At 36.7% G+C, this 15,169-nt stretch overlaps 2 protein-coding genes across 3 annotated transcripts; both read left to right on the plus strand.

Annotated features, from left to right (window-relative positions):
• Positions 1–1,922: 1,922 nt before the first annotated feature.
• On the plus strand, positions 1,923–6,912 carry LOC306904776 (TATA box-binding protein-associated factor RNA polymerase I subunit B-like). 2 transcript variants are annotated; one of them, XR_013787665.1, is made up of 16 exons: positions 1,923–2,180; positions 2,285–2,383; positions 2,740–2,827; positions 2,908–3,005; positions 3,089–3,169; positions 3,240–3,342; positions 3,419–3,581; positions 3,733–3,832; positions 3,926–4,073; positions 4,181–4,358; positions 4,487–4,527; positions 4,628–4,709; positions 4,798–4,868; positions 4,951–5,182; positions 5,404–5,821; positions 6,067–6,259. XR_013787665.1 is itself a non-coding variant. In XM_079474868.1 (15 exons), exons 1-15 carry the CDS (start codon positions 2,106–2,108, stop codon positions 5,633–5,635), a joined length of 1,791 nt encoding a protein of 596 aa, XP_079330994.1. In that variant the 5' UTR covers positions 1,923–2,105; the 3' UTR covers positions 5,636–6,912. The 2 variants fall into 2 exon arrangements, 1 of the variants encoding a protein (XP_079330994.1); XM_079474868.1 differs by having other exon boundaries at positions 5,404–6,912.
• LOC306904775 (TATA box-binding protein-associated factor RNA polymerase I subunit B-like) lies at positions 6,884–13,015 on the plus strand. Its single transcript, XM_079474867.1, has 15 exons — positions 6,884–7,244; positions 7,347–7,445; positions 7,861–7,948; positions 8,029–8,126; positions 8,208–8,300; positions 8,391–8,490; positions 8,595–8,733; positions 8,922–9,021; positions 9,097–9,244; positions 10,132–10,309; positions 10,438–10,478; positions 10,579–10,660; positions 10,941–11,011; positions 11,101–11,332; positions 11,535–13,015. The coding sequence occupies exons 1-15, from the start codon at positions 7,227–7,229 to the stop codon at positions 11,869–11,871; spliced, it is 1,824 nt and encodes a 607-aa protein (XP_079330993.1). The 5' UTR covers positions 6,884–7,226; the 3' UTR covers positions 11,872–13,015.
• Positions 13,016–15,169: the final 2,154 nt, after the last annotated feature.

The following is a 15,169-nucleotide window of genomic DNA, read 5'->3' on the forward strand; positions in this document are numbered from 1 at the left end:
CTATTGTTGTCTTACACATTCATACATTTAATGCACTTATAGAGGGAAGGAGCTATTCAAATATATATGTACTATATGCATTAACAAATGTATGCTATTAAAATTAGGATACAAGTATAAAAGTAAAAAAAGTATTTTAAAATCATTTAACAATAGGGTAATAAAAAGGTTCATTACATCAGGTTTTACTGGTTTCGATGGCACTGTTGTTCACAGTTTTATAATAATACAAATATACACTGTGCCCACCTGCTTACCTTCACCCACACAAACTATGGGTGGCAGTCTTAGATCTGTGTGTACAGATAAAACCCGGAGGAGGCAGCTGAGTCCTCGTTCAAAGGAAATAATGGTATATGCATCTCGTTGACGAGCTTCGTGACTGTTCACGTTAAAACTCAAACAGCATCGTGGACACATACGCCATCTACTGTTTGTTGTGCAAGACAATGCGTTCCTTCATGTAGCATTACTTACATGACTACCACTGCTAACTTACCGGTATAGGTAGATTCATTTGCATTTATAAAACACCTGAGCAGAACCTTTCTGTTCTTTATAAATCGACTCTAAAAATCGCACTTAGACTCTATTTTTATGAAAACTGGATAAGGGACGATAGAAATAGTTCATATAAATTAATAGTACGATTGAATGATAAGTAATATCAAGTAATAAATAAAGAACGTTTTACTAGTAATACTCAAGCTTACAATTGCATAAAGTAAACTAGATGAGGTTAAAGTTTGTGAACAAACTTTATGTTGGCTTGAGAAAGTCTGGTGTAAAAGTTTGAATTGTGTAGAGTTGTACGCTGTGAAAAGTGGACAGTTTAAAAGACAGACAGACAGACAGATGAGTAGATAAATAGTTTTTGTTTAAAAGTTAATAATTGTAGAGAAAGAAAGATGGATGGATGGATAGATAAATAAATAGATAGAGATTAGTACATTTATCAGACACATTTTATCCATTCATTTTTTTATTCCAAAGCGACAAAATTATTATTCTTTTTTTAAAGAAAAGAGATAGAAAGGAAAAAGAGGTTAGTGTTATAGATAAAAAGATAAGTAGATAGGTAGGTAAATAGGTCTAATTTTAAAGAAATTTAATAATCAAAGTTAATAATTTTAAAGAAAGAAATATGGATAGATGGATAGATAGATACATAGATAGAAATTAGTGCATTTAGCAGACACGTTTATTCCAAAGCGATTTTTTAAGAAAAGAGATAGAAAATAAAAAGAGGTTAGTGTTTATAGACAGACAGACAGACAGATAGATGAGAAGATAAATAGTTTATGTTTAAAAGTTAATAAATGTAAAGAAAGATGGATGGTTGGATGATATTAGTGCATTTAGCAGACATGTTTATAAAAAGCGATAAAATTATAATTATTTTTTTTTAAGAAAAGAGATAGAAAGGAAAAAGAGGTCAGTGTTATAGATATAAAGATAAATAAATAATTAGATAAAAAGATAAGTAGATAAGTAGGTAGGTAGGTAGACAGACAGACAGACAGACAGACAGAAAGCTAGACAGATTTGCATTTAGTCATTAAGCAGACGCATTTATCCAAAGCAACATTTAAAAAACATTATTACAAAGCGACAAAATTATTATTTAATTTTTTTAAGAAAAGAGATAGAAAAAGAGATTAGTGTTATAGATAAAAAAGATAAAGAGATAAAAATATAAGTTGGTAGATAGGTATGTAGAGATGAATGCAGAGATTTATAGAGAGTGAGTGTATATTTGTTTCAAAGTTGGCAGTTAACATTTTTAACGTAAACATCTTCCCTGAACATTCCATCAATGTAAGTCAATGGGACTTTTTGGAGAGTTTGATCGGCATTTTTAGGAAAACCGTAAATCCAATCCATTACACTCAACTCAAGTGAGACCAGTCTGAAGATGTGTGGGAAGTTTAGTGGCTGTAGCTAGAAAGCTCTAAGAGGAGTAGCAGTCAGAAATGTTTTTATTTAGTATATCAGTATGTTGGCTCAATCAAGCCAACATAATAAATTGGCATGGCTGAGTTTCATTCTCGGTCTTTTATTATGAAATATATTTTCGCGGCCATATTGAATGTTAACTCAGCTTGATGAGAGCTAAGAGCAATATAAAACTTGTTATATACATTTTAATCGGCAGACGTACCATGGACGAATATCTCACTGTGAGTGTGAAACGTTGAGGATGATATTTTTGCCTTTTCTCTTTACGATTTGTTCTGTGAATAGAGTTGTGGCTGTTGATTTACCTGTTGGTCTGTGCATGCAGGACGGATACAGTGAGCCATGCGGTCAGTGCGATGCTGTTGACTGGGGAGTTTCAAACGAGGGACAGTTCTTCTGCAAAAACTGCCACAATGTGACCGAGGTTTGTCTATAGTCTAACATCTATATATTAATATTGTCATGAGTGTTACACCGCGGTGCTAGATGCTAACCGCATCACTGTACTTGTAGTCATATGTACACAATGACAACGTTTATTAGGTTATTTCATTTAATAACAAAACGTGTGAAACATCAAATTATAATACGAATAAATTATAATAATACGAATATAATGGCAAACTCCCTATAATAATTTATAATTCAAAGTGTGTTTTGGGAAAAGAAACTGATCGGGCCATTGCCGCGCATGCATAACACAATTCTTGCACAGATCGGACAAATCATTGTGTCTTTTTGTATCTTCACATGTGAAAAAAATGATGCGATTGATCCTAGAAAACGAGAGAGGTGACAGATGCAACCGTCCTTTACAGCGTCAACTGCAGGCTCTCAAGGGTTCCAAAACCCAAGAAATCAGAAAACAGTCAGTCAAAGGCTTTTTTCCTTTATTTGCCTGTTGTTTACCTGAGAACTTTCTGTGATGACTTCATTTTGTATTTTCAGAATGTGCACGAGAATGGATGGTCTGTGAAGGTTTTCAGTTTGTTCTGAAATGCCAGGCTGATGCTTTGGTTAGTCTTGGTGTTTGTTTGCAGTTTAAGGTCAGTTGCTTCAATTTGACAGTACAAGAGGTGCTGAGAATAGGACTCTCGATTTAATTTTTTTTTTTTATTTTGATTCATAGACTGAAGTAATGTTGAATTTCTGGAAGAGATTCCTACAGAACACCAGGCAAGCTTTCGTCAGCAATCCGATTTCCACTGTGGTACGTGTAAAAAAAAATTTAATGATAAAGAAAGTATAATAAATAATAATGTCTTCCCCGTCTTCTTCAGGATCAAAACTCTGAGTCGGAGAGTGAGACCGAGTCTGTGGTCTGTTCCGAGTATTCATTTTGGAATGGGACTCCTTCAGAGGCAGGAGAGGGGAAAGACTCAGGTAAAACCTTTCCTGCCTGGTGCATCATTTAAAGACCTGCATTTTATTCACAACTAAACATGTTATTTCCATACAGGCTGCTCCACTGGTGGACGGTCAGGCTCTTTGGATGCTTCTTCATACATTCAAAGAATAGACAGGAAAACCCATAATGTTATGACCATGCCACGGACACTGGCCCTGTGCTATCTGGCTCTGCTGTGGGTGCGAGAGGCCATTACTCTGGCTGATTTACTGAGGTGTGGAGTACGAACGCTATTTCATAAGTGTAATTATTCGGAAGATATATTGAACCTTGTTTTTGTCAGTTATTATAACAATAGCTCTACATTTTCTTTGACCTTTTTATTGAAGATATTTATATTATATAAAAGACTTATGTTATTGCAGGCTGGTGAAAGAGAGACGTGTTCCATACTTGAACATTCATGATAATTTTCCTGAAGATATGAATCTTTTGGGGAGAGATTCTCTAATCTTTCGAGTGGACGTGAGGAAAATTCCATCCATTTCTTTAGTCGTGAATGTTTTAAGGTGTTTCTGTTATGTTCTGATAACTGTGACTTCTGCTGGTTTTCTGCAGTCCATACCTTCATACTCAACGGTCCACAAAGAGGCTGTAGATCTGGCTCAGGTTATGAAATTGCCTTCCTTCCCATCGGTTTCTCAAGATTGCTTGCTCCACCCAATTCCACTTACTGTCCGCTATATGCTGGAATCCAACCTACCTGGTGAGTAGTGCAAAAGTTTAAGCTTATTTATGTGACTTTGGATAAATTTTTAAAGAATGTACACCCATCTAAACCCTCTGTTTGTTATGCTTTTTGTTATCCTTCAGATGGGCTTAATGTTTGGGTCAACAAGGTTATAGATGAAGCTGCTATGGGAACTGACTCCTTTCTGACCTTTGACCCTGTCAAGCAGAAGCCTGCTCTCATATGCTATGACATTCAGGCAGCAGCTGTCATTATTGTCACCATGAAGCTCCTTTTCAAGTTGGATGATCGGGTGGAGTGGTACGTCTCAACAAAGACCAAAAAAATATAGTTTTGTAACAAGAGCATCCATAAAATTGAGTTATGATCTTTCAAATTTACTAACTTTATTTACTTGTTGCATACATTTCTTCTTGTTGTGTTTTAAGGACTTCATCTGGGAAAACAGCCAATGAGAAGAAAAAGAAAGGTCTTAATTTGTGACATTCTGCTACAATATAAACAAAATTTACTTACTTTGATGCCTTTTAGTAGTAGTCTTTATTTACCTCACTATGTGCTCTTAACAGTGTTCAATGTAGAAAGGTGGTATAAAATAATACAGCCTGTCTTTGAGCGAGCACGACAGAAGATGGAACAAGAAGAAGCCCGGTAAGATGTGTGAAAGCTTTGACAGAGATGTTTGGCATTGTAAATGTTTCATATTGTAAACCGATGTGGTGTCCTTTTGCTTTTATAGACAACTATGGAAATCCCACAAACCTTTCATTACATCTCTGAAAGACAGGAGTTTGGCTATCAAAAAGAGACGTAAGCAAATCTGATCAGATGTACACACCTCATAAGTGATGCCATGATCTCAATATTTTGTTTAATGCTTTGTCATCTTCAGGTGTGGTTAATTATTTGCAGCACAAATTTCAGAAGTTAACTGACTCCACTTCAGAACAACAGTGTTCCACCACAACCTCTTTTTCCAGCTTTCACTTCCACTGGGGAAAAGAAGAGGGTTCGGACGGTCCCAGTTTTCATCAACACCGGCTGAACTGTACCTTCAAGAAAAAAGGGGTCAAGAGGCTTACCAACCGAAAATACTGGCACACAGTTCTAAATGTTTGCGCACCGTGAGTCATTGAGTGCTTTTCTGTTATACCAGTTTGACACCATTTCTATTAAATCTATTGGATGCTGCTTGTGGCACAGAAATTACACAACAGTGGTTTCATAAATGAGAGTCTTAGAAGTGACCATCAAAAAGCATTACAAGGCCTCTGGTTACAGCGATGAAATTATTGTGTATAAACTCTTTCTGATTCTGACTAACCTGATCTTTTGTCCTGTATAGTACTTGTAGCGATCATTTCTCCGAAATTGAGCCCAGCCTGCCCAGGATGTACGTGTGGCTCCTTGATCTCTTCTCATTTCTGTTGGGGGTCAGTCAAGCACAAGTCCACAAAGAGGTCCTCAATGTAGAACGACGCTTCACAGAGAGAGAACGTCTGTCTGTCTTTAAAGAGACTCCTTCCCCCAAAAAAAGGAAAAACAAAGAAAAAAACCTTGAAAAATCTAAGGTCTAATGTATTCTCAAATATAATTTTTTTGTACAATTTGATCTGTGGCATGATCGGTGATGTGACCTTTGTAAGGTTCAATTGTAAAGTTTTGTTTTTATTTGAAAATCGCAATGTCAGTGAGCTGTACTGTATTTGTCCATTTAGGCCACTGCCACACAATGCAAAAACAATGCAATCCTCTCCATTGACGTCCTATTGCGGGAAGCTGCCTCCTTGTCATTTCTGACTTATAACAAAAAACAGAACGATGTCTTAAAGCTGTCACAAGGTGTACAGTAACCAAGCTAAAAAACCCAGAACTACATTTAATAAGCTACCGAACCGTAAAAACCAGACTTTAAGGGTACAAAAGTGGATACACGCAATAAAAAATGAAGCATTTTTAAACACCGTTCTGTTTTTTTGGTTGGAAGTCAGAAATGACAAGGTGGCAGCATCCTGCAATAGAAAGTCAATGGGGAGGGTTGGATTGTTTCCCCCACGGTGGGTGTGTTTTTCAGATTATGACTATTCAATGATTTAAGATGAAACTGTTAAATGTTCACCTTTGCTTGCTGGTGTGAAGCATCAACCCTCCAAAATCACATTAAAGCGGAAAATTTGTTCTCAGTTTTCTTATTTCTTTCTAATAGTCTTGTTGATATTTTCAAGTGTTGTCATCATTTTTATTCCTTTTTCTGACCAAAGTAGTTGCAGAAAATGTAAAAGCTGTTAACACATTTTTTTTAAATAATTGTAACAACCTTAGGGTCATAAAATTTTGGGGGCATTAGTGTGGTATCTGATCGGATATTATGTTCTGCATATAAATGTATGTTAAATATTTAAATCGCAATCTGGTCTCAGTTTAATTTCAAACAACTGAATGTTGTATCCTTTACCTCCTTGTTAGCTAGGCGCCATATTTTGCTCCACTGGAAATCTAATAAGCCTCCAACAACCTCCCAATGGTTAGTGGATACCATGTTTTTTTCTGAAACTGGAAAAAGTAAGAGGTTCTCAGAAAAAACATTTCCTACAGTAAATAGCATCCCTTTCTAGCTTACTTTAATTCTCTTAAAACCCTACCTCCTAGTTAATACATGATTTAGTGTGTAATTGTATACATATATATGTGTATATGTATGTGTGTACGTATGTAAGTATTGCATTCTATTTACCTGTATTTCCTTTTTTCTCTCTTCTTTAATTGATGTGTGTTTTCCTGTAAAAAAAAGAAAAGTATAAATAATGTGTACTCTATTGTGTTGTAATATCGTTTGGTTTAATAAAACAGTTTGAACAAAAAATTCTTAAAATTGCACAATTCAATTATTATGTAAACAGTACACGTGGCTTTTAATTGGTCAATATGCATTATAAATAATTCAAATAAGGAATATTATTCGTGAAAACCAAAGTAAAGTTTACAAGTAACACTAAAGTTAGCATTTTTTCTCTCTATTTACATTATTGGCAGGTATGATTGAGTTCGTCTTCAGGCTTTTATTATGAAACATTTATTTTGCCGGACATATAAAAAAACCGAGAACGCTGCTTGGCGAAGCTAGCAAAACAAAAGTTGATACGTGAGCTTTATCCGGCGGATACTACCATGGACGAATATCTCACTGTGAGTGTGAAACGTTGAGCATGATATTTTCGCTTTTTCTCAGCGATGTATACGGTGAGCAGAGTTGTGGCTGTTGATTTACCTGTTGGTCTGTGCATGCAGGACGGATACAGTGAGCCATGCGGTCGGTGCGCTGCTGTTCACTGGGGACTTTCAAACGAGGGACAGTTCTTCTGCAAAAACTGTCACGATGTGACCGAGGTTTGTCTATAGTCACATGTGATTCATTGTCGTAAGGGTCACACTGCCGCGATTGTATTTTTAGGGTCTTACGCAAATCACACACATCACATAGGTGAATACAGCTAGCTTCTCTATAATATGCTGGGTAGATGCTTCGTGCATGTCATTGGATGTGGGTGGCAACGTTTTGTAAGTATACAGTAATGCAATTTAAGGACATGATCTAACGTAATGTGTGACTGAAATAATAGTACAATGCCAAACTCAAACAGGCCACTCATGTCATTCAGATTAGAATTGTGAAACTTTTTTTTAATGTTACTGATACAGACATTGACACATGAATCAAACCATTCTAGGACAGATTTAACAAATCATGTCTTATCACTAGCCTATATCTTCACATGTGGAAAAATTATGTGTTTGTTATTAGAGAACAAGATACATTGTGGATGAGAGCACCCTTTTTAGCATCAGCAGCAGAGTCTCGCAGATCGTAAAACCCAAGAATACACGAAAGGGTCAGTAAAAGTTTTATGTCCTTTACTTAAGTTTGTTTAATCTGAGAATTTACTGTGATGACTTCTTTTTGTATTTTAAGAACTTTCTCAAGAGTGGATGGTCTGTGAAGGTTTTCAGTTCGTTCTGAAACAGCAGGCTGATGCTTTGGTTAGTCTTGGTGTTTGTTTGCAGTTTAAGGTCAGTTACTTTCATATACTAGTTGAAAGTGCAGGAGGTGACGAGAAAACAGCATGTCTCATTTTGTGTTTAATTTTACAGACAGAAGTAATGTGGAATTTCTGGAAGAGATACCTGCAGAACACCAGGCAAGCTTTCGTCAAAAATCCAGTGTCCGCTGCCAGGTTTTCAGCGGTAAGTGTAAAAACATTATTAAATAAAAATATTTAATGGTTTTCGTGTAAGCCACTTCATGTTCACTAAAGTTTTCCCCATCTTCTCCAGGATCATAAATCCGAGTCTGAGAGTGAGCCAGAGTCTGTGGTCTTTTGTGAGGAGTCATTTCTGAATGGAGCTCCTTCAGAGGCAGAGAAGCCAGACTCGGGTAAAACCTTTCCTCCCTGTGTTGGCTGATACCTTTTTCAAGCAATTTGTTTTTTGTACCAACTAAACGTGTTTTTTTTCCTGCAATCTGCTCCAATAAAATAGGGTCAGGCTCTTTAGATGCTTCGTTATATTTGAAAGGAAGGAAGAGCCGTAATCTTATGACCATGCCACGGACGCTGGCCCTGTGCTATCTGGCTCTGCTGTGGGTGCGAGAGGCCATTACTCTGGCTGATTTACTGAGGTGTGGAGGACAGACTCCGTTTTAAAAGTGCTGTTTGTTGAACGTTTTGTGACGACAGAAACTTGCTGTCATGTCATTACCATCATGTAGTTCTATACATTTTAGCTGTTATTTTGAATTTGTCTTGACATTTTTTTTGTTGAGACAATTTAAAATAATTTTTTAATACTTGTTTTATTTTCTTGCAGGCTGGTGAAAGAGAGACGTGTTCCATATTTGAACATTCATGAGTATTTTCCAAAAGATATGAGACTATTCGGACAAGATTGCAAAATCTTTCGAGTAGAGGTGGGGAACAATCAATCTGTTTCTTGAGTCGTGAATCCGTGTAGCATGTTTTAACATCTCTGCTGTTTTTTTCAGTCCATACCTTCATACTCAACGGTCCACAAAGAAGCTGTAGATCTGGCTAAGTTAATGAAATTGCCTTCCTTCCCAACGGTTTCTCAAGATTGCTTGCTCCACCCAATTCCACTCACTGTCCGCTATCTGCTGGAATCCAACCTCCCTGGTGGGTTTTCTTGAAGGTTAATACTAGTGATGGGCATTTTTCAATAATTTTTGAATATTTGAGGTCCTAAAAAATGTATGTTAATTTATTTAAATTAAGGTAATAATAATGACGTAATTTGTTACCTTGAGAGGTGCCAGTCTTATGCTAAGGCCAAATTCCTTAACATTAGTTTCAGTGAAATATAAATTTTCATGTTCAAGTTGTTGAAATTAGCATTACTTCATATATTTTTCTCTCCAGTTTTGAAACATTTTAATATGGTGATGTGAGCCGAGCATAACATGCGATCTGGTGTGTAAACTTACATTTACGAATTTGGCAGACACTTTTATCCAAAGCGACTTCCATTGCATTATGCTATACTTTGTTTCTGTGTATGTGCAATCCCTGGGATCGAACTCATGTCCTTGGTGTTGCTAGCGCATTGCTCTAACCACAGAGCTACTGGAAAGCAGGAAACTTAAAATATTTAAAATAGCTTGCAATCTGACTTAATAAATAAATCAATTTAGGAACACATAAGTTATTTTTTTAATATTTTCTGTATATTTTATATATAGCATTTTAAATTTTCGTCTGGTGTGGCCTAGTGGTTAGAGCGTTGGGCTTGTGATCAGAAGGTTATTCGAATCTTAGTGCCAGCAGGTCATGACTGAAGTGTCCTTGAGCAAGGCACCTTACCCCTGATTGCTCTGCAGTAATGTGCCACTGTATAAAACTACTTGTAAGTCACTTTGGATAAGAGCGTCTGCCAAATGAATAAATGTAAATCGAATATTCAAACATTCGTGCACATCCCTAGTTAATACGACATCTTTTTATAAAGTCACCTAACATCTAAACCCTCTGTTTGTTATGTTTTCATGTTCTTTGTTATTCTTCAGATGGGCTTCTTGTTTGGGTCCATAAGGTTATAGAAGAAGCTGCTATGGGAACTGACTCCTTTCTGACCTTTGACCCTGTCAAGCAGAAGCCTGCTCTCATATGCTATGACATTCAGGCAGCAGCTGTCATCATTGTCACCATGAAGCTCCTTTTCAAGTTGGATGATCGGGTGGAGTGGTACGTCTCAACAAAGACCAAAAAGATATAGTTTTGTAACAAGAGCATCCCTAAAATTGAGTTATGATCTTTCAAATTTACTAACTTTATTTACTTGTTGCATACATTTCTTCTTGTTGTGTTTTAAGGACTTCATCTCGGAAAGCAGCCAATGAGAAGAAAAAGAAAGGTCTTAATTTGTGACATTCTGCTGCAATTTAAACAAAATTTACTTACTTTGATGCCTTTTAGTAGTAGTCTTTATTTACCTCACGATGTGCTCTTAACAGTGTTCAATGTTGAAAGGTGGTATAAAATAATACAGCCTGTCTTTGAGCGAGCACGACAGAAGATGGAACAAGAAGAAGCCCGGTAAGATGTGTGAAAGCTCTGACAGAGATGTTTGGCTGTGTAAATGTTGCATATGAAACCTGTGTTGATCTCGGATGATCCATTGGTAAATTATGATTGTAAACACTAAACAGTCTATTTTGAGAACAATTGGACCACATTCAGAGGTAGTGTTAACCTGATGTGACCACAATGCTTTGTTCTTTTAAAAAATATTCTACTATACTTTTGGTTCCTGCATTCGTGTTCTTTATTGCCACTTTTTCTACAGTTTCTTAAAACACATCTTTTGCTTTTACAGACAACTATGGAAATCCTGCGAACCCCTCATCGCATCTCTAAAAGACAGGAGTTTGGTTATCAAAAAGAGACGTAAGCAAATCTGATCAGATGTACACACCTCATAAGGGATGTCATGATCTCAATATTTTGTTTAATGCTTTGTGCTTTGTCATCTTCAGGTGTGGTTAATTATTTGCAGCACAGATTTCAGAAGTTAACTGACTCCACTTCAGAACAACAGTGTTCCACCACAACCTCTTTCTCCAGCTTTCACTTCCAATGGGGAAAAGAAGAGGGTTCGGACGGTCGCAGTATGCATCAACACCGGCTGAACTGTACCTTTAAGAAAAAAGGGGTCAAGAGGCTTACGAACCGAAAATACTGGCACACAGTTCTAAATGTTTGCCCACCGTGAGTCACCGTGTGCCATTTGGGATACCAGTTTGTGTGACACCAGTTATTTAGATTAAATCCATTAGATTCTGCTTATGTCACATACTTGAATGACTTGAAAAAGTTTCTTTTAAAAGCATTAGTAAGGCCTTTGGTTAGTGTTATTGTGCATGAATTGTTGTTCTGATTCTGACAAGCCTGATCTCTTTTCCTTGTATAGTACTTGTAGCGATCATTTCTCAGAAATTGAGCCCAGCCTGCCCAGGATGTACTTGTGGCTCCTTGATCTCTTCTCATTTCTGCTGGGGGTCAGTCAAGCACAAGTCCAGAAAGAGGTCATCAACGTAGAACGACGGTTCCTGAAGAGAAAACGTCTGCCTGTGCCTAAAAGCACTCCATGTCGGTCTGCAACTAAGAAGGCCCCATGTCGTTCTTCGACTAAAAAGACACCACGTCGGCCTGTACCAAAAGAGACTCCATGTCAGTCTGCGACTAAAAGTACCCCACGTCAGTCTGTGACTGAAAGGACTACAACTACAATGTCTCTCGTCCTCTGAAAATAACAAAAGGGATGCTAATATTTTCACATATAATAATTTCAACAATTTTATAAGTTGCCTGTAGCCAGTGACATGATGTGTGATATGACCTTTGTAAGGTCTAAATAACACAAGTTTTAATTGGCTAATGAGCATGCCATTGAACTGTACTGTATTTAATTTCAGTACAAGCATGTCCTATTTAAAGTTTTTAACTTTCACCTTTGCTTCCTGTTCTGAGCATCAATCTACAAAAAGTAACATTAAAGGGAACAAAATTACTGTTTAAAGATACCAAACTGTTTTTTAATCGATTATTTTCACAAAATGCTTTGGAGCTTCTAGTTTTCGCTTAGAAATATATATCCCATATGTGTCTCTTGTGTATGTTGAGGCATTGAGAAAGTCGTGCAAAAGCAAAGTCGAAATTTTCGCGTGTCACGTGAGATTCATGGAGGCTTCAGATTGTTCCAGGAAGTTGTTTTCTCTTTAAGTGCTTTATTTGTTTAAAGGTTTTTAATTAGATAACTTTAGTCATTAAATGGGTTACAAGTTTACCTCAGTTGCTCTGTTTAGCTGCAGTGTAATCATGTGTAACTAGTTATTTCCGGGAAATATCAAGAGCCTCCATGAAGAATTGTTCCAACGGAGTTGACGCCACTCTCTTTCTCAGTGGCTCTGGTTGTAGCTAAAGAACTGGGAAACTATTGTTGCCAGCTGTTTTTTTATGCTACCATAGAGTACATTTTATTTAAACTAAGCCAAATCGACAAAATAAATAGTAATTAAATCAATTTATTTGATTGTCCATATATTATAAGGTTATTTTACAGGGATTTGAGGAAGAAATCTTGTGTAATGCAAAATGGTGACAGTTAAATGTGTATTTTGGATATAGGAGTGGCTTTTTGGGGTATTTTTGAGGGGCTATGGTTTTTATTTGCCAACCTGGCAACCCTGTACTAGAGTTAACTCAGGATTAGGGTTTGTCTAGTTTTGTTCAGACGGTTTTCAACTAAATATGTAATATAACAAAATAGTGTTTTTGTTCTCTTGAAACATTTTTGTTTGTTTTTATCTAATAATGAACGATTTTCTGCCCTTTCCCTTTGAAAACTGTTATTTCTGTTGATATGGGCAGTAATACCGATGCCTTGACTACAGTCTTTAACCTAAATAAGAGCACAGCTAAAACAACGCGAAACTTGTAAATGTTCCCACCATGTGTTTCTTGTAACAGTCTTGGACTATGAAGTTTATGTTGGCCCCTAAGTGTACTTTGGCTGAAATTCAGCATGAATGAGCCAGAGAGAATCACACATCATCAAACAATCAAAAATAGGACATAGAGCTTGTGTGCTCTTATGGGTGTTTCTCTGGCACTATTCCCTAGCCAAACCAGCTGACTGTGTGCATGCAAACAAACACTGTCCACATGTTTCCTGCTAGAAAAGGCCTTTCCCCACTTTATACACATACATACAAACGTATTGCTTTCAGCTAAATATATCAGGGCAGATAAACAATTTACCCAGCATGGCTTTCAATTTACCCAGCATGGCTTTCAGATTCGTTTCTCCTCTCGTTTGTAGAGGGCTGTCCTCACAATTTCCTGGCATGTTTTCTGTTTATCTTGGGTTCTCCAAACTAGCCACACCTCTACACTTTGCTATGGGGCCAAATGAAAACACTCCATGAGAATTGCACTGCAAGCATTTTCATGAATGTGATATCAGCACTGGATTTAACCTTGAGTGACCGGGGTGCTGAAACACAAACCGTACATACTGTAGGTACAGCGAAGTTCAGGATCCAAAATGTAACTTTATTGGAAATAGTTATTTTAACAACAATGATAATCATCAGTTTCGCATTTTGATAATTTTATCGCCTTAGTTTGTCATCTCATGTTCTTTTTCTAACACTTTCAACACTGTACTTTTATAATGTTTTAATTTAGTGAAAAGCTCCTATTAGAGGGAAAAGTATTTTTCCTTCAGGGTTTGAATGGCCGCAGATATAATTTGGATACATGACTGTGACCCACATATTCTGTTCCCTAATATAGCCTTATATTCTTCTTTAACTCTTTTTTTACCCCATCACTTTTATATATGATATAAGAAGTATAATATATATTTAATCTATATAAGAAGTATAACACTAGTCATCTTAGATCCAGAGAAGTCTTAAACTTGTGGAAATGTTTATCATTCAGTAACATTTATAGCATTTATTTAATAATTTTTCTAGTTTTGTAAAGTTTTTTTAAAAATAAAATTCCCAAAACGGCAAAACTCAGGTATTTGATATTTACAATTTAAACAGGTGCATGCCTTTTTTTACATATTCAGACCTGTTTGAATAGCTAGAAATATTGAAACATCAACTCAACTTTTATTTATATAGCACTTTTTACGATTTTCATTGTTATAAAGCGGCTGTACATGAAAACATGTTAACTATAAGCAATACATTTCATAACATGTAAAAGCCTGTGTGAATGGCTATGTGCGGAGATGAGCTGTTTGCTTTTACAGTCTGAACCCATGTGACATTTATTAGGTCTCTGGGAATTCATGGGAGTTACGGAAATGCTGAGTAAGTGTTTGTCATATTCCAGTACAGTAATTACACACACATGCCACAGCACATTTGTTGTTAGAAATGAAAATTAAATTTATAATAATAAATAAGTCCTGAAATGTTACAACATTTTGCTTTGTCCTTTTCTAACAGCCCAGATGGAGAAGAATTGGGACGCGTAACATGGAAAGCATGTCGCGTCTTTGTGGTTAAAAGTAAGCCCGTCCTTTTTTGGATGACCTACTTTTGAGAACCCCACCTATCTGAGCACAAGTCATTCGGTTCACAAATGCTAAACCAGCACATAGTCCCCTTTCTGCAAAGTTCTGCCCATTTGGCCACAGGTTTTTTTCTCATCAGCCCAAACATATCACATCTGTCACCCACCCCTGTGCATAGCCTGTGTTTGCACACCCTGATTGGCCTCTCTTTTTTTCTTCCACACACACAGTCTTCTCTGGCCTAGAGCCTATAACCCTATACATGGCCTCACCACCCTCCCCAGATTCCTGTTTGAGTTCAAACAGACACCATCTATCAGAAGCTCTGCTTGACCGAAAACACAAGCTATGATGATGACTCTAAAATTATGTTTAGATGTCATTTCTTTTCAGATGACACATACAAGACTGCAAAATTTGGTGACGTTTTGATGTAGGTCTGTGGTTTTTAAGTCCTTTTTAGTTTTTGGTCTTTTTCCTCCATTTACACAGAACCCTTTTCCAGTCTT

Source organism: Barbatula barbatula (genome assembly GCF_947034865.1).
Source record: "Barbatula barbatula genome assembly, chromosome: 15".
NCBI classification, from domain to species: Eukaryota; Metazoa; Chordata; class Actinopteri; order Cypriniformes; family Nemacheilidae; genus Barbatula; species Barbatula barbatula.

Excerpts from the sequence above, each read along its gene's own strand:
- LOC306904776 (XM_079474868.1), top strand. The coding sequence starts at position 2,106 with ATGAGAGCTAAGAGCAATATAAAACTTGTTATATACATTTTAATCGGC. Across the intron at positions 4,074-4,180 it reads GCTGGAATCCAACCTACCTG|ATGGGCTTAATGTTTGGGTC; the intron begins GTGAGTAGTGCA and ends GTTATCCTTCAG. Across the intron at positions 4,869-4,950 it reads TTTGGCTATCAAAAAGAGAC|GTGTGGTTAATTATTTGCAG; the intron begins GTAAGCAAATCT and ends TGTCATCTTCAG.
- LOC306904775 (XM_079474867.1), top strand. Across the intron at positions 9,245-10,131 it reads GCTGGAATCCAACCTCCCTG|ATGGGCTTCTTGTTTGGGTC; the intron begins GTGGGTTTTCTT and ends GTTATTCTTCAG. Across the intron at positions 10,479-10,578 it reads CAATGAGAAGAAAAAGAAAG|TGTTCAATGTTGAAAGGTGG; the intron begins GTCTTAATTTGT and ends TGCTCTTAACAG.